The sequence below is a fragment of the Anomaloglossus baeobatrachus genome, chromosome 9 (assembly GCF_048569485.1).
Source record: "Anomaloglossus baeobatrachus isolate aAnoBae1 chromosome 9, aAnoBae1.hap1, whole genome shotgun sequence".
Lineage (NCBI taxonomy): Eukaryota > Metazoa > Chordata > Amphibia > Anura > Aromobatidae > Anomaloglossus > Anomaloglossus baeobatrachus.
The window spans coordinates 188,682,039-188,702,004 of NC_134361.1; the positions used below are offsets into that span (position 1 = coordinate 188,682,039).

Genomic DNA, 19,966 nt, shown 5'->3' on the forward strand with positions numbered 1-19,966 from the left:
GACACAGCCGGAGAACTAATTATTCCTACATAGAGAAATACAGGAAAGGCTAATCTTCCTCTGAGCAGTCCCCAAAGATATAGATAGCTCCACACATATAAAGATTACAGTGATGTAGGAAAACACAATACACAGGTAGAAAACAGATTAAGCAAAGATGAGGCCCAAACTATCTAAATAGGAAAGGACAGAAAAGAGCACTGTCTGCAGCCGTGTAATACCCTAGAAAAAGAACCAACACACCTGATATGGAAAAATACTGAGCCCACACGGACTCTCCCCCACTATTAGTACTCTGGTGTTATTGGGATTCAAACAAAACACGAATATAGTGGAGGAACTGAAATTGGTACCAAGCATGACAAAAAAAATACATAGCAGAATATGGAGCAAGGTACACAGACATAACCAGCAGGAAATGATCCAACTCCATCCAGAACTCCACACAGGCAAAATAGGAAATAAGCCTTAGTACCTAAACTGAAAAACAACCAGAAGGTGGAAACCACCAGCAGAGGTACAAAGACCAAACTTATCTGAAAAGGAGTTATGGTAGACACAGAAGGAAGGGCTGGCTTCTGAATGTCCTTAGCACACAGGAAACATTGAGCACCAGCCAGGAACAAGAGAACACTACTCGGTTATATAGGCCCAGTCAGAACAACCTGATTGCCAAATATCCCCAGCTGTCTGGTTTCTATTCAGCAAGCAAACTTCACTACCGGCACTGACCACAAGAGGGAGCCCCAAACTGGAACCTAGTCCTAATGTATTCACAATAGTACCCAAAAACCGCTAGTGTCAACATCTACAGTGAAGAGGTGACTCCGGGATGCTGGCCTTCAGGGCAGAGTGGCAAAGAAAAAGCCATATCTGAGACTGGCTAATAAAAGGAAAAGATTAATATGGGCAAAAAAACAGACATTGGACAGAGGAAGATTGGAAAAAAGTGTTATGGACAGACAAATTGAAGTTTGAGGTGTTTGGATCATGCAGAAAAACATTTGCGAGACTTAGGCAGTCTTCCAGCATCTTTTTAGTAGTTCTAACGCCATCTGTCAAGCATGATGGGGGTAATGTGATGGTCTGGGGTTGCTTTGGTGCTGGTAAAGTGGGAGATTTGTACAAGGTAAAAGGGATTTTGAATAAGGAAGGCTCACTCCATTTTCCAACACCATGCCATACCCTGTGCACAGCGCTTGATTGGAGCCAATATCATCCTACAACAGGACAATGACCTAAAGCACACCTCCAAATTATACATGAACTATTTAGGGAAGAAGCAGGCAGCTGGTATTCTATCTGTAATGGAGTGGCCAGCCCAGTCACCAGATCTCAACCCTATTGAGCTGTTGTGGGAGCAGCTTGACCGTATGGTACCAAAAAGTGCCCTTCAAGCCAATCCAACTTGTGGGAGGGGGGAAGCATGGGGGGAAATATCTCCAGATTACCTCCGCAAATTAACAGCTAGAATGCCAAAGCTCTGCAAAGCTAGAATTGCTGCAAAGGAGCATTCTGTGCCGAAAGCAAAGTGTGAGGAGAAAATTATTATTTCAAGTAAAAATCATTATTTCTAACCTCGTCAATGTCTGGACTATATTTTCTATTCATTATGCAACTCATTTGATGTATATTTAATGAATATGACAAAATTGTCTGGGTGACCGCAAACTTTTGAACTGTATTGTATGTCAGAGTGCAACATCAGATGGCACTCGTCCGATTAAATCCGGTGGTGTGCGCGAACTCTGGTTATGATCTTTGGGCTGGTATGTTATATTATATTCCCACGCATTTCCTTATCTAATAGTAATTTTTGAAGATTGGAATTTGATAGAAAACATTTTCATCCAAAAACAAGGTGAAAATTTTTTCTTGTATTGTCAGTGTAGACGTGCGCTCTTTTCGCTCGTGCGCTCTTTTCGCTCGTGCGCTCTTTTCGCTCGTGCGCTCTTTTCGCTCGTGCGCTCTTTTCGCTCGTGCGCTCTTTTCGCTCGTGCGCTCTTTTCGCTCGTGCGCTCTTTTCGCTCGTGCGCTCTTTTCGCTCGTGCGCTCTTTTCGCTCGTGCGCTCTTTTCGCTGGTGCGCTCTTTTCGCTTGTGCGCTCTTTTCGCTCGTGCGCTCTTTTCGCTCGTGCGCTCTTTTCGCTCGTGCGCTCTTTTTGCTCGTGCGCTCTTTTCGCTCGTGCGCTCTTTTCGCTCGTGCGCTCTTTTCGCTCGTGCGCTCTTTTCGCTCGTGCGCTCTTTTCGCTCGTGCGCTCTTTTCGCTCGTGCGCTCTTTTCGCTCGTGCGCTCTTTTCGCTCGTGCGCTCTTTTCGCTCGTGCGCTCTTTTCGCTCGTGCGCTCTTTTCGCTCGTGCGCTCTTTTCGCTCGTGCGCTCTTTTCGCTCGTGCGCTCTTTTCGCTCTTGCGCGTGCGCTCTTTTCGCTCTTGCGTGCGCTCTTTTCGCTCTCGCGCGCTCCTTTCTCCATCTGAATTTCCAATCTATCACGTTCAGTTCCCTTCACTCCCGATCACATGACTCAAATACCCACCTGTAATTTCAAGTGACAGAATCCTGTAATATAACACATGCGTTTTTTCTTTGGAAAAACAGAATCCGCTTTTGCAGCAAAAAAACCCGTTCAGCACGCATGTTAAAGTAGTGTGAAAGTAGCTTTAGTGTTTCATCAAGGAGTATGCAAATGTTTTCTTTTTGTTTTTTTCTTATATTCAAGAACTGTGTGACGTGAACATCCAGCGGCATCTGATAACTGTCTCGTCCGCGGTTAATCGCATGTCTGTTCGGTTGATTGATAACGCTCCTGACAGCCCGGCGACGTACCCCAAAGAGCAATTAATTGTCGAAATGAAGAAACTGGGGAACAGCGTGGCATTTCTTCTTCAAGTACGTCTTATTCAAACCCCCACCGCCTTGTTTTCTACGCAACGTTGAGTCACATCTCGGGGCAAAGTATTTTTTTTTTTTTTTTTTTTTTTTGGTTTCCATGGCTCTGAATGGAGTTGTGTGATGGCCACCAATAAAACAAAAAAAGGACATTTTAAGAGAATGTCTCGTAAATTTGACTTGCTGTGAAGAAGAAAGACGATGGCAAGGTTTAGTTTTAACAAGTTCACAGATTTGCAATATTAACAACTTTTTAACGTGGTCACCGGTTGGAAAAAAATCAACCCAAAACGTATGCTCTTGTATGTACATAACTATAGTAAAAATTTATTATAAGATTTATTTTAGCACATGTATGTTAAATATTAACCTAGTCACGGGATAGTTAAAAAAAAAAAAAAAATAATAATAATAATAAAAATTTAAATATTCGCCTTGTATTTTTTGAACTCCATAGATAAAGTAGGGTAGGCCGCCTCCTGCGGATCTCTCGTTTCATGGCAGGTATCCTTTTTCTTTACACAGGGCTGTGAATGCGACATTACATCAATGCTGAAGAAGTCCAAGGAAGAGATTAACAAATCTGTCACAGTCATCGCCAGTTTCATTGGCCGCCTCTCGATCACCAGGCAACCCAGCGTCAGTCGGAGTTTGGATGATAAATGTGACCTGGAGCAGGCAGAGGTATTGGAAGAAAACAGTTTTTTTTTTTTGTTTTTTTTTTTTAATCACATAAGTTACCGGTTACTTTCCGCAAACTATTCAGGCTCTGCATAACAAAAACCTATAGGTCCAAGTCACTTTTATGTGTTGTATGCAATATTTCAATTAAGGAGCTGTCCCAAAAAAATAATTTTTTTTTTGTAAATATATATTTTTTTTGTAACAATGAATATATAATAATTTTACACTATATACTGTATATTAAATATTACAAATATATTCTGCAACATTTAATATAAACCTTTTGTAATATTTAAAATATGTATAAAATATATAATTTTAATATAAAATAAAATATATATAATTTTATTATATAAAATATATACAGTATATGTGTGTGAATGTGTGTATGTATGTATATGTATATATATATATGTATGTATATGTATATATGTATATGTATGTATGTATGTGTGTATGTGTGTATGTATGTGTGTGTATGTATGTGTGTGTATATGTATGTGTGTGTATATGTATGTATGTGTGTGTATATGTATGTATGTGTGTGTATATGTATGTATGTGTGTGTATATGTATGTATGTGTGTATATATATATATATATGTATGTGTGTGTATATATGTGTGTGTATATGTATGTGTGTATATATATATATATATGTATGTGTGTGTATATATGTATATAAATTATAATATCTATATAAATTATAATATCTATATAAATTATTATATCTATGTATATAAATTATTATATCTATGTATATAAATTATTATATCTATGTATATAAATTATTATATCTATGTATATAAATTATATACATAATATATTATAATGTATATAAATTTTATTATATTTACTTTTGCAAGGCAAAATAATCACACCCCCCACCCCCTGTTTAATTTTTCAACCTCTTCCCACATTTCAGGCTTCAAATATGCAGATTAAAAAAAAAATGTTATGGTGAAGAATCAACAAGTGGGACACAATTGTGAAGTTGAATGAAATTTATTGCTTATTTTAAACATTTTTAAAAAATACTAAAAATTACGGCGTGCAATATTTGTCCCCTTAAGTTAACCCCTTGGTGACGAAGCTAATTTTCACCTTAATGACCAGACCAAATTTTGCAATTCTGACCAGTGTCACTTCATGAGGTTATAACTCTGGAACGCTTCAACGGATCCCGGTGATTCTGAGATTGTTTTTTCGTCACATATTGGAATTCATGTTAGTACCAAATTTAGGACAATATTTTTTGCGTTTTATTTATGAAAAAAATTGAATTTTGGCAAAAATTTTGAAAATTTAGCAATTTTCAACTTTTGAATTTTTATACCGTTAAAGCAGAGATTTCTGTGACCCAAAATAGTTAATAAATAACATTTCCCACTTGTCTACTTTATATCAGCACAATTTTGGAAACAACATTTTTTTTTGTTAGGAAGTTAGAGTTCAAACTTTATCAGCGATTTTCTCATTTTTACATCAAAATTTACAAAACCATTTTTTTAGGGACCACATCATATTTGAAGTGACTTCAATAGGCCTAGATGACAGAAAATACCCAAAAGTGACACCATTCTAAAAACTGCACCCCCCCCCCAAAGTACTCAAAACCACATTCAAGAAGTTTATTAACCCTTCAGGTGCTTCACATGAACAAAAGCAATGTGGAATGAAAAAAAGCAAAAATTAAATTTTACCTAAAAATGTTGCTCTAAACCAAATTTATTCCCTTTTAGAAGAAATAACAGCAAAATGGACCCCAAATCTTGTTCCCAACTTTCTTATGAACGCATGGATACCCCACATGTGGTCAGAAACCTTTGTTTGGACAAATGGGAGGGCTTGGAACAGAAGGAGCAATATTTGAATTTTGGAAAGCAAATTTGGCTGAAATAGATTGCGGGCACCATGTTGCATTTACAGGTCCGCTAAGGTACCTAAACAGAAAAAAACCCTCACAAGTGACACCATTTTAGAAACTAGACCCCTCAAGGCTTCTATCTAGGGGTATAGTGAGCATTTTAGACCCACAGGTACTTCACAGATTTTGTTAACGTTACGTTGTCATATTGAAAATTTTAATTTTCTTAAATGTTGCTTTAGCATCAATTTTCTCACTTTTTCAAGAGGTAATTCCAAAAATTTGACCTCCAAGGTTTGTTACCCACTTTTTTATGAGCGCGGTGATACCTCACATGTGGTCTGAAACCTTTGGACAAATGGGAGGGCTTGGAACAGAAGGAACAATTATTTGAATTTTGGAAAGGAAATTTGGCTGAAAAAATTGCGGGCACCATGTCGCATTTGGAGGTCCCCTAAGGTACCTAAACAGCAGAAACCCCGCACAAGTGACCCCATTTTGGAAACTAGGCCCCTCAAGGAATTTATCTAGATGTTTGGCGAGTACCCTGAACCCCCAGGTGCTTTACAGAATTTTAGAACGTTGAGCCATGAAAATAAAATTTTACCACAAAATTATTATTTCAACCAGGTAGCTTTTTTTTTTCACAAGGGTAACAGGAAAAAAATTACCATGAAATTTATTGTGCAATTTCTCCTGAGTTTGGCGATACCTTATATGTGGTGGAAATCAACTGTTTGGGCACATGGCGGGGCTCGGAAGGGAAGGAGTGCCATTTGACTGCAAAAGTGGCTGGAATAAATAGCGGACGCTATGTTGCATTTGGAGAGCCCCTGAGGTGCCTATACAGTGAATCTCCCCAACATGTGACCCCCATTTTGGAAAATAGACCCCTGAAGGAATTTATCTAGATGTTTGGTGAGTACCCTGAACCCCAGCATAAGATTTATTGTGCAATTTCTCCTGAGTATGCTGATACCTTATGTGTGATGAAAATCAACTGTTTGGGTGCACAGCAGGGCTCAGAAGGGAAGGAGCGCCATTTGACTGCACACTTGGCTGGAATCATTAGCGGCTGCTATGTTGCATTTGGAAAGCCCCTAAGGTGCCTAAACAGTGGAGGTCCCCCACAAGTGACCCCATTCTGGAAACAAGACACCTCAAGGCTTTTATCTAGGTGTATAGTGAGCAGTTTGAATCCAAGAGTACTTCACAGAATTTGATAAGCTTAGGTTGCCGTATTGAAAATTTTCATTTTTTCACAAAAATGTTGCTTTAGCATCATATTTCTTACTTTTTCAAGAGGCAACAACAAACCGTGGACCCAACAGGTTATTATCCAATGTCTTATGAGCACAGGGATACCCTACATGTGGCCAAAAACCTCTGTTTGGATAAATGGGAGGGCTTGGAATGGAAGGAGCACCATTTGAATTCTGAAAAAGGAGAAATAAATTGCGGGCACCATGTCACATTTGCAGGGCCCCTTGGGTACAGCAGAAACCCCCCACAAGTGACCCCATTTTGGAAACTGGATTTTATTCAGGAGTATAGTAAGCATTATGAATCCACAGGTACTTCACAAAAATGTTGCTGTAGCAACAAATTTCTCACTTTTAGGCTGTGTGGCCATGATCCAGCGACACGGCGTCTAGTACCCAGTGTCAGCCTTCCTGCAGAGATGTGAGTGTTGTCCACGGGAGAACGCAGCTGCTCATGCCCACGATTTGAATTCAGGCTGTTGTGGAGCCTCTATGCTACCTGCAGAGAACACTCTTGTCTCCGCAGCATATATTTTACATGCTGAGGCTCGGGAAGCTTCACCACAGGTCAGTTTATGCTGTGGAGAAGAGAAGCACAGTGGGCACGGGATTTCTAAAAATCCTTCCACTGTGCTTCTACTGCACAATACAGCGCTATGGATGCAGGGAAAACACTCTGCACCCAAAACGCTGCAAACCCTGATCGTGGGCGCACAGCCTAAAATGCTACAATGGATGAATGGATAGATGTCAAACAAATATATAACGTCCCATTCCCCTGCATATTCTAAGCTGGCGCCCTTTAGTGCCTTTCATGTGCCACTAAAAGATGCCTAGCCTTGTATTTAGCCCCCCAAAAACTTAATAATTAAAATAAACGATGTGGGGTCCCCCCTATTTTTGATAGCCAGCTAGGGTAAAGCAGACAGCTGTAGCCTGCAAACCACAGCTGACAGCTTCACCTTGGCTGGTGATCAATTTGGAGGGCTCCCCAGGCGTTTTTAAAAAAAAAAAAACAAAAAAAAACGTAATTAGATCACCAGCCAAGGTGAAGCGGACAGATGGGGTCTGGTATTCAAAGGGTGGGAAGAGCCATGGTTATTGGCCTCTTCCCAGCCTAAAAATAGCAGGCTGCAGCTGCCCCAGAAGTGGCGCATCAATTAGATGCGCCAATCCTGGCGCTTCGCACCAGCTCATCCCACGCCCTGGTGCGGTGGCAAACTGGGTAATATACGGGGTTGATACCAGCTGTAATGTCATTTGGCATCAAGCCCTGGGGTTAGTGATGTCAAGGCATCTAAACAGATACCAGACATCACTAACCCAGTCAGTAATAGAAAAAAAATAAAGACAAAAAAAAATTTATTTAAAAAAAAAAAAAAAACTCCCCGAAACATTCCCTTTTTTACCAATTTATTGAAAATAAACAAATTCCGGTCGCTGTAATCCATTTTGGAGGTCCCTCGACTCTGGACCTTCTAGAATATGGGGGGCACGTTCAGGGAACGTATCCCCCATTTTCTGGAAGAGCAAGCTCTCCATGAGCAGAGTGGGTGCAGTAATCTGAGAATACTGCACTCACACTGCCCCGGTCCAACCTAGGACAGAGTGACCTGCAGTAACCTCATTCCAGAATGAGGGGCACGCTCACAGAACGTACCCCCCATTTTCTAGAACAGCATGCTCTTCACGTGATGAGTGTGGCTGCAGATTACTGCACTCACTCTTCCCCCGGTCCACAGTGCAGCAGCGAGGTCAGCGTCCCTGCTTGCAAGGATCCAGCTGACAGCCGCTGTCTGCACATGCGCCGCCAGCTTTCCAGAAGGAGGAGCAGTGATTGCGGGGACGGAGCAGCAGCCAGGTAACTGGGAAGACCGGGGGGTGACGGCGGGAGACCTGGCGGGACCTGGGGACAACTTTTCTGTCGCATGTGACGTCGCATGCGGCATAAAGAGCAGGATGAATGCGGCCACGCGCTACTGTGCGCTGCGCGCCGCCATCTTGCATGCTCCGGAGGGGGGAAGGGGGCAGCTCTGGAGAACCAGAGGGGGCTCCGGGGGACTAAAGGGCTCCGGTGTCCCGGAGGAGGGGTCAGGGGGAGGACCTTTCCCTGCGATCTGAAATGTTTGATCATTTCAGATCAGAGGAAAATGAATGCAGAGGCGGCGGCAGTTTTCGGCGCGCGTCGGTGCAATTTTGGATATTCCGGAGGGGGTGGGGGTGGTGGGGGTTGATTTCTCTGGTACCGGGGGCTTTGGGGGCACTAGGGGCTTATATTTCTTTATCATCTGACATGTTTGATCATGTCAGATGAGAGAGAAATCAGTATTATTTGCCTTTGCCTTTGCCTCCGGTAGCTGAAACACTTGAGATTTTCAGTCACTGGGGGGCGCTACAAGCTTTTTCCGGCCTGACGTCTCAAGACGTTGAAACAGAATAAGTACCCTGTTTTTCCGACGTCTTGAGAAGTTAGGCCGTCGTTATGGGGTTAATACTTTGTAGTGCCACCTTTTGCTGTGATTACAGCTGCAGTCTCTTGGGGTATGTGTCTATCAGTTTTGCACATGGAGAGACTGAAATTCTCGCCCGTTCTTACTTTGTAATCAGCTGGAGCTGAGTGAGGTTGGATGGAGAGCGTTTGTGAACAGCAGTTTTCAGCTCTTTCCACAGATTCTCGATTGGGTTCACGTCTGGACTGGGACTTGGCCTTTCTAACACCTGGATACATTTATTTATAAACCGTTCCATTGTAGATTTTGCTTTAATTTTAGGATCATTGTCTTGTTGGAAGACAAATCTCCGTCCCAGTCTCAGGTCTTTTGCAGACTCAAACAGGTTTTCTTCAAGAATAGTCCTGTATTTGGCTCCATCCATCTTCCCATCAATTTTAACCATCTTCCCTGTCCCTGCTGAAGAAAAGCAGGCCCAAACCATGATGCTGCCTCCACAATGTTTGACAGTGGGGATGGTGTGTTCAGGGTGATGAGCTGTGTTGCTTTTACGCCAAACATATCGTTTGGCATTGTGCCCGAAAAGTTCGATTTTGGTTTCCTCTGACCAGAGCACCTTCTTCCACATGTTTGGTGTGTCTGACTGTTGTCTTGTGGCAAACTGTAAATGACACTTTTTATGGATATCTTTGGGGAAGTGGCTTTCTCCTTGCCCATCTTCCATAAAGGCCAGATTTGTGCAGTGTACGACTGATTGTTGTCCTATGGACAGACTCTCCCACCTCAGCTGTAGATCTCTGCAGATCATCCAGAGTGATCATGGGCCTCTTGGCTGCATCTCTAATCAGTCTTCTCCTTGTTTGAGATGAAAGTTTTGAGGGACGGTCGGGTCTTTAGTAGATTTGTAGTGGTATGATACTCCTTCCATTTCAATATGATCGCTTGCACAATGTTCTTTGGGATGTTTAAAGTTTTGGAAATCTTTTTGTAACAAAATGCGGCTTTAAATTTCTCCACAACAGTATCACGGACCTGCCTGTTGTGTTCCTTGGTCTTCATGATGCTCTCTGAGCTTTAAACAGAACCCTGAGACTATCACAGAGCAGGTGCATTTATACGGAGACTTGATTACACACAGGTGGATTATATTTATCATAATCAGTCATTTATGACAACATTGGATCATTCAGAGATCCTCAATGAACTTCTGGAGTGAGTTTGCTGCACTGAAAGTAAAGGGGATGAATAACATTGCACGCCCCAATTTTCAGTTATTTATTTTTTAAAAATGTTTAATTTTGTTTTAACTTTACAATTGTGTCCCACTTGTTGTTAATTCTTCACCAGAACATTAACATTTTTATCTTTTTAATTTTAAAACCTGAAATGTGGGAAAAGGTTGAAAAAATCAAGGGGGCCGAATACTTTCAATTTTAATAATGTCAATGTAATTTAATTCATTGCAATGTAATAATATATTGTCATCTATATGAGCAATATTTTTTTTTTTTTTTTCCTTTTTTTTTTTTTTTTTTCTCACCTTCCCTCTTTCCCCTCCACAGTTCATCTCTCCTAAGATAAAAGAAAGTTTCATTACTGGAAGTGAGAGTTCAGTCTTGGAGCAGATTGATTTCCTGCTCAATGAGATTCACCGTTTAGAAGGAATGTACCAGAATGCCTGGCTGGAGAGCCATAAGGTATGAAACCTACATGAAATTTAAAAACCATTAATGGGTAATGGAGATTGTATCCATATATATCCCAAATGTTTTAATTATCAACTCAAGATGGCATTAGTGCTGAGGTAAGAGGCTGCTCACACTGCTGTCCACCCTGTCTATCTGATCTAATACTGGAGATACCTGAGGTGCAGTAAGAGGAGGCTGCGTAGCGCCCCTGAAGCCATCATGAGCTACAAGGTACTGCATCCTGTCAGTCAGGGCCAGATTAAGGTTGGTGGGGGCCCCTGGGCAGAAAATCTGGTGGGGGTCCCATAACGTTAACATTTTTAGCCATAACAGTAGAGCGCGAACCGTAGCATTTAGATATAAATCCAATGAACATGTATCTTATCCTGTTCTGCCACATTCAGATTTACAGTACTACAATACAGATACAGTCCAGGATCACTCACATCCGTCACTTATACACACAACATAGATTAAGGCTGCGTTACACGTTTCAATTACATATGCGATCTCGTATGTGATCGCACACACCCCCATCGTATGTGCGGAACGGGCAATTTGTTGCCCGTGTCGCACAAACGATTAAACCCCGTCACACTTACCTTCCAAACGACCTCGCTGTGGGCGGCGAACAATCCACTTCCTGAAGTGGGAGGGACGTTCGGCGTCACAGCGACGTCACACAGTGGCTGGCCAATAGAAGCGGAGGGGCGGAGGTGAACGGGACGTAAACATCCCGCCCACCTCCTTCCTTCCACATTGCCGATGGGACGCAGGTAAGCTGTGTTCATCGTTCCCGGGGTGTCACACGGTGCGACGTGTGCTGCCTTAAGAACGATGTACAACCAGACGTTCAATTTTTAGAAAATGAACGACGTGTATGCAGTGGCGTAACTAGAGTTGGATGGGCCCCGGTGCAAAGTTTAGACCTGGGCCCCCCCTCCACATACACAGACACTTGGGGTAAGGCATACCTCCCAACTTTTAAAGAAGGAAAAGAAGCCGCGGCAATTTTTTAGGCCACGCCCCCTAACGACACCCATTTCACAGTCACGCCCATATCCACTCCCCATCCACACCCATTCAGCATGGACACGCAGGCAGCCGGCGGGCCTCCAGCATGGACACGCAGGCAGCCGGCGGGCCTCCAGCATGGACACGCAGGCAGCCGGCGGGCCTCCAGCATGGACACGCAGGCAGCCGGCGGGCCTCCAGCATGGACACGCAGGCAGCCGGCGGGCCTCCAGCATGGACACGCAGGCAGCCGGCGGGCCTCCAGCATGGACACGCAGGCAGCCGGCGGGCCTCCAGCATGGACACGCAGGCAGCCGGCAGGCCTCCAGCATGGACACGCAGGCAGCCGGCGGGCCTCCAGCATGGACACGCAGGCAGCCGGCGGGCCTCCAGCATGGACACGCAGGCAGCTGGCGGGCCTCCAGCATGGACACGCAGGCAGCCACAGTGAGGCGGCCGGTCGCCCGCACAGACAGGCGGCCGGGGGGCGCCCGCACAGACAGGCGGCCGGGGGGCGCCCGCACAGACAGGCGGCCGGGGGGCGCCCGCACAGACAGGCGGCCGGGGGGCGCCCGCACAGACAGGCGGCCGGGGGGCGCCCGCACAGACAGGCGGCCGGGGGGCGCCCGCACAGACAGGCGGCCGGGGGGCGCCCGCACAGACAGGCGGCCGGGGGGCGCCCGCACAGACAGGCGGCCGGGGGGCGCCCGCACAGACAGGCGGCCGGGGGGCGCCCGCACAGACAGGCTCCGGCCGGGGGTGAGGGGGGGGAGGGAGGGAAATCAGCGCTGGGGAGATTTTACTCTACCAGCAGCAGCACAGGCAGCGCTCCTCTCTGTTATGCCACGTCTACTGGGATGGTAGGAGGGAAAAGCAGGGAGGCGGAGAGAGTGGGTGGGTGGAGCCCGGGAGCCGGCCGTCCCGATCGTGGCAACGGGACAAACAACGTAAAGCGTGAAAGTCCCACTGTATCCGGGACGGTTGGGAGGTATGGGGTAAGGGATAATGACACTGACACTCGGGGTACAGGATAATGACGCTGACACTTGGCTCTCACCCACAGCACCCTGAAATCCCTCTATCAGCACCCAGCTTTCCTATGTTCTGATATTTATCTTGTCCTCAGCACCCAGCTTTCCCATATCAGAGCATGAGAAAGCTGGGTGCTGAGAGATGTATATCAGAACATGGGAAAGCTGGGTGCTGAGAGATGTATATCAGAACATGGGAAAGCTGGGTGCTGAGAGATGTATAGCAGAGCATGGGAAAGTTGGCTGCTGAGGGAAAGAGCCTTTTTCCCTCAGCACAAAACATTTCCATCCCATACTTGTATCTTTGTCCCCCCTGTATAAAGTTCTCAAAATACTATAACAGCCCCCACATAGCCTTCCAAATAATTGTATAAAGGGTCTCACATAACCCTTCATATATTAGAATGCAGATACATAGCCCTCCATATATTATAATGCACCCCTATAATCCTCCATGTATAAAGTAGCCCTTCAATTATAATGCATTTCCCATAGTTCTCCATGTATTAAAATTCACCCCATAGTTCTCCATATATTATACTGCACCACATAGTCCTCCATGTTTTATAATGCACTTCCATAGTCCATGTATAAGGTAGCCTCCATAGTCCTCCATATATTATAATGCAGCCCCCATAGTCCTATATGTATTATAACACAACCCCATAAAACTTCAGATGGTATTATGCAGCCCCATACTCCTCCATGTATAATTCACCCCTATATTCCATGTATAAGGTGTCCCTTCATTTTGTATTATACAGCCCCCCCCCCCGACCTCCATTTTAATGCAGCCCTATAGACCTCCAGTATAATGCAGCCTCATAGACCTCTATGTATATTACACCTCTATATTCAATGTATAAGGTGTCCTTCATGTTTATTATGCAGCCTCACCAGGCCTCCATATATAATAATGCAGCCAACCTCTCCAGGCCTCCATGTATAATATAGCAGCCAGCCTCCCAGGCCTCCATGTATAATATAGCAGCCAGCCTCCCCAGGCCTCCATGTATAATAATGCAGCCAGCCTCCCCAGGCCTCCATGTATAATAATGCAGCCAGCCTCCCCAGGCCTCCATGTATAATAATGCAGCCAGCCTCCCCAGGCCTCCATGTATAATAATGCAGCCAGCCTCCCCAGGCCTCCATGTATAATAATGCAGCCAGCCTCCCCAGGCCTCCATGTATAATAATGCAGCCAGCCTCCCCAGGCCTCCATGTATAATAATGCTGCCAGCCTCCCCAGGCCTCCATGTACAGTATAATGGAGTCTCCCCAGGCCTCCATGTACAGTATAATGCAGCCTCCCCAGGCCTCCATGCACAGTATCATGCAGCCTCCCCACCCCAGGCCTCCATGTACAGTATCATGCAGCCTCCCCACCCCAGGCCTCCTTGTACAGTATCAGGCAGCCTCCCCAGGCCTCAATGTACAGTATCAGGCAGCCTCCCCACCCCAGGCCTCCATGTACAGTATAATGCAGCCTCCCCACCCCAGGCCTCAATGTACAGTATCAGGCAGCCTCCCCACCCCAGGCCTCCATGTACAGTATAATGCAGCCTCCCCACCCCAGGCCTCCATGTACAGTATAATGCAGCCTCCCCACCCCAGGCCTCCATGTACAGTATAATGCAGCCTCCCCACCCCAGGCCTCCATGTACAGTATCATGCAGCCTCCCCACCCCAGGCCTCCTTGTACAGTATCAGGCAGCCTCCCCACCCCAGGCCTCCTTGTACAGTATCAGGCAGCCTCCCCACCCCAGGCCTCCATGTACAGTATCATGCAGCCTCCCCACCCCAGGCCTCCTTGTACAGTATCAGGCAGCCTCCCCAGGCCTCAATGTACATTATCAGGCAGCCTCCCCACCCCAGGCCTCCATGTACAGTATAATGCAGCCTCCCCACCCCAGGCCTCCATGTACAGTATAATGCAGCCTCCCCACCCCAGGCCTCCATGTACAGTATCATGCAGCCTCCCCACCCCAGGCCTCCTTGTACAGTATCAGGCAGCCTCCCCAGGCCTCAATGTACAGTATCAGGCAGCCTCCCCACCCCAGGCCTCCATGTACAGTATAATGCAGCCTCCCCACCCCAGGCCTCAATGTACAGTATCAGGCAGCCTCCCCACCCCAGGCCTCCTTGTACAGTATCAGGCAGCCTCCCCAGGCCTCAATGTACAGTATCAGGCAGCCTCCCCACCCCAGGCCTCCATGTACAGTATAATGCAGCCTCCCCACCCCAGGCCTCAATGTACAGTATCAGGCAGCCTCCCCACCCCAGGCCTCCATGTACAGTATCATGCAGCCTCCCCACCCCAGGCCTCCTTGTACAGTATCAGGCAGCCTCCCCACCCCAGGCCTCCATGTACAGTATCATGCAGCCTCCCCACCCCAGGCCTCCATGTACAGTATCATCCAGCCTTCCCACCCCAGGCCTTCATGTACAGTATAATGCAGCCTCCCCACTCCAGGCCTCTGACCACCGTGTGTGTATATGTATATATATATATATATATATATATATATATATATATATATATATATTATAAAAAAAACCCAAGTACTCACCGCTCTCCTCCTTCCACTGCTGCTCTGTCCTGACGTCTCCTTGTTCCACTGATGCTGTACTCCCGAGTCCCTGCTCTCCTCCTTCCACTGCTGCTCGTCCTCCCGGTGCTGCGGTCGGCGTCCTCCCTCCCTGCGCTCTGTGCACTCAGCACAGCAGTCGCACAGGAGTGACGTCACCGCACAGGGGCAGAATGATGATGCAGAGCGGCGCCGGCCGCTCTTTGCTTCATTATTACTGTGCGCGGTGACGGGGGAGGGGGGCCCCGGTGCCGCCGCTGACATCGGGCAGGAGGGCCCGGTGTCGGGGGCGGCAGCGGGTCATATAGTGGGCGCGTGCACTGTGATAGATCAGCGCAGCTTCTCTCTCACTGAGAGGAGCTGGCTGCTGATCTGCCGGGTCCCCGCGGGCCCCAAACCGCCCGGGCCCGATCGCGACCGCTGCGACCGCGGTAGTTACGCCACTGCGTGTATGCGATCAACGTTTTAACGCACAATTAGGGTTGCTCGTAGCGGTCACACACTACAATATCACTAACGATGCCAGATGTTCGGCACTTCTGACGTGACCGTTACGACACATCGTTAGATATATTGTAGCGTGTAAAGCCCGCTTTAGTCACATTTTTTATTGATCCCAATGTTAAGGCAGCCAGGGCCGGCTCCAGGTTTCTGTGGCCTCCGGGTGAAAGTCTCAGTGGACCCTATCCACACACAGACACGCACATACACATACAGTCATACGTACATATACAGTGCCTACAAGTAGTATTCACCCCCCTGCAGATTTAGCAGGTTTGATAAGATGCAAATAAGTTAGAGCCTGCAAACTTCACACAAGAGCAGGATTTATTAACAGATGCATAAATCTTACAAACCAACAAGTTATGTTGCTCAGTTAAATTTTAATAAATTTTCAACATAAAAGTGTGGGTCAATTATTATTCAACCCCTAGGTTTAATATTTTGTGGAATAACCCTTGTGTGCAATTACAGCTAATAATCGTCTTTTATAAGACCTGATCAGGCTGGCACAGGTCTCTGGAGTTATCTTGGCCCACTCCTCCATGCAGATCTTCTCCAAGTTATCTAGGTTCTTTGGGTGTCTCATGTGGACTTTAATCTTGAGCTCCTTCCACAAGTTTTCAATTGGGTTAAGGTCAGGAGACTGACTAGGCCACTGCAACACCTTGATTTTTTTCCCTCTTGAACCAGGCCTTGGTTTTCTTGGCTGTGTGCTTTGGGTCGTTGTCTTGTTGGAAGATGAAATGACGACCCATCTTAAGATCCTTGATGGAGGAGCGGAGGTTCTTGGCCAAAATCTCCAGGTACGCCGTGCTATCCATCTTCCCATGGATGCGGACCAGATGGCCAGGCCCCTTGGCTGAGAAACAGCCCCACAGCATGATGCTGCCACCACCATGCTTGACTGTAGGGATGGTATTCTTGGGGTCGTATGCAGTGCCATCCAGTCTCCAAACGTCACGTGTGTGGTTGGCACCAAAGATCTCGATCTTGGTCTCATCAGACCAGAGAACCTTGAACCAGTCTGTCTCAGAGTCCTCCAAGTGATCATGAGCAAACTGTAGATGAGCCTTGACATGACGCTTTGAAAGTAAAGGTACCTTACGGGCTCGTCTGGAACGGAGACCATTGCGGTGGAGTACGTTACTTATGGTATTGACTGAAACCAATGTCCCCACTGCCATGAGATCTTCCCGGAGCTCCTTCCTTGTTGTCCTTGGGTTAGCCTTGATTCTTCGGACAAGCCTGGCCTTGGCACGGGTGGAAACTTTCAAAGGCTGTCCAAGCCGTGGAAGGCTAACAGTAGTTCCATAAGCCTTCCACTTCCGGATGATGCTCCCAACAGTGGAGACAGGTATGCCCAACTCCTTGGAAAGGGTTTTGTACCCCTTGCCAGCCTTGTGACCCTCCACGATCTTGTCTCTGATGGCCTTGGAATGCTCCTTTTGTCTTTCCCATGTTGACAAAGTATGAGTGCTGTTCACAAGTTTGGGGAGGGTCTTAATTAGTCAGAAAAGGCTGGAAAAAGAGATAATTAATCCAAACATGTGAAGCTCATTGTTCTTTGTGCCTGAAATACTTCTTAATACTTTAGGTGAACCAAACAGAATTCTTGTGGTTTGAGGGGTTGAATAATAAATGACCCTCTGAATAAACTTTTCACAATTTAAAAAAAAAAAAAAGAAATAACATTCTTTTTTGCTGCATTTCACACTTCCAGGCTGATCTACAGTCCAAATGTCACAATGCCAAGTTAATTCCGAATGTGTAAACCTGCTAAATCTGCAGGGGGTTGCATACTACTTGTAGGCACTGTACATATTTGAAGACAAATTCAGAAAAATACATATAAACAGACAAATATATGCACAGTCATATACACTGACATACATGCAGACACAGACACATTAGGGCTCGTGTGCACGTTGTGTAATTCCATGCATTTACGCTGCCTATTGCACTACAGTGTAAATGCATGCGTCCTGTGTCCCCTGCACAATCTATGTAGATTGTGCATGATACGTGCACACGCTGCTTTTATGAACGCAGCGATTTGGGTGCTAAAATGTTGACCCAAATCCGTGCGTTCATAAAATGAGCATGTCAATTATTCCGTGCGCTATGGATGCAGCTCCCGCTCTCTATGGTGGGGGCAGCAGCCATAGCGCATGAAATCGGCTTTTTTTTGTACAGAAAAAGTGCATCCATTATGCAGTGTTTCTGCAGCGATTTGATGCGCACATGTGCTGTCAAATCGCTGCAGAATATTCAGCAGTTACGTGCGCATGAGCCCTTACAGGTATTAATATGGAGAAGTCGCCAGCAGCCTCACTCCCCTCTCCCGCTTGTTTCCGTCCAGCTCCTTCAGGACATGTGGCTGTGTTTCACGATGGCTGTCACTAACAGATGTGACTGCACACTGACAGCACTGCTGTATATACATCACAGGAGGGGCTGGGGGCTACAATATATACATTACAGGAGGGGCAGGGGGCATAGACGTTACTGGAGTGGCAAACAGCTCTGGTGGTGTACTCATTACTGGGATGGGTGACATAGCGCTCTGGGGAACCCATATAGTTCTGGGGGGACGCACAGACTGCTCTAATTCATATATACACACACAGTACTGCTTCTTACACACACAGCTCTGACACACACACACACACACACACACACACACACACACACACACACACACACACACACACACTACAATGCACCCCCTATCACCCCCTACACACACACACACACACACACACACACACACACACACACACACACACAATGCACCCCCCATCACCCCCTACACACAATACACCCCACATCACCTCCTACACACACACACAATGCACCCCCATTACCAATCCTACACACACACACACACACACACACACACACACACACACACACACACACACACACACACACACTACAATGCACCCCCCATTACCCCTCCCCCCACACACAATACAATGCACCCCCATTACCCCTCCCCCCACACACAATGCAATGCACCCCCCATTACCCCTCCCCCCACACACAATGCAATGCACCCCCCATTACCCCTCCCCCCACACACAATACAATGCACCCCTCATTACCCCTCCCCCCACACACAATACAATGCACCCCTCATTACCCCTCCCCCCACACACAATGCAATGCACCCCCCATTACCCCTTCCCCCACACACAATACAATGCACCCCCCATTACCCCTCCCCCCACACACAATACAATGCACCCCCATTACCCCTCCCCCCACACACAATGCAATGCACCCCCCATTACCCCTCCCCCCACACACAATACAATGCACCCCTCATTACCCCTCCCCCACACACAATGCAATGCACCCCCCATTACCCCTCCCCCCACACACAATGCAATGCACCCCCCATTACCCCTTCCCCCACACACAATACAATGCACCCCCCATTACCCCTCCCCCCACACAATACAATGCACCCCCCATTACCCCTCCCCCCACACACAATACAATGCACCCCCCATTACCCCTCCCCCCACACACAATACAATGCACCCCCATTACCCCTCCCCCCACACACAATACAGTGCACCCTCCATTACCCCTCCCCCCACACACAATACAGTGCACCCTCCATTACCCCTCCCCCCCACACACAATACAATGCACCCCCCCATTACCCCTCCCCCCACACACAATACAATGCACCCCCATTACCCCTCCCCCCACACACAATACAGTGCACCCTCCATTACCCCTCCCCCCACACACAATACAATGCACCCTCCATTACCCCTCCCCCCCACACACAATACAACCCTCATCACCCCCTACACACACAAATTACACTGCCCCATCCCTACACGCTCCTGCCTCCCCCCTCCCTCGGAATACAGTGCTCCTCCTCTGCCTGTCACAGAGCTGTGTTCCTTCACAAATGTTCCCCGTTATGTGTCCTCAGCCCCTCCTCACTCATTCCCATTAATTAAACCTGTCTCTTCAGC

The 19,966-nt window shown here is 46.6% G+C and overlaps 1 protein-coding gene across 1 annotated transcript in view; it reads left to right on the forward strand.

The window, feature by feature from the left end:
- The window catches only part of LOC142251385 (kinesin-like protein KIF14), a 128,125-nt gene that overhangs the window by 101,040 nt on the left and 7,119 nt on the right, over positions 1–19,966 (forward strand). Inside the window, exons 25-27 of the mRNA XM_075324126.1 lie at positions 2,715–2,884; positions 3,410–3,568; positions 10,709–10,843. Coding sequence (XP_075180241.1) covers positions 2,715–2,884; positions 3,410–3,568; positions 10,709–10,843 — 464 coding nt within the window. The remainder of the gene's footprint in view (positions 1–2,714; positions 2,885–3,409; positions 3,569–10,708; positions 10,844–19,966) is intronic.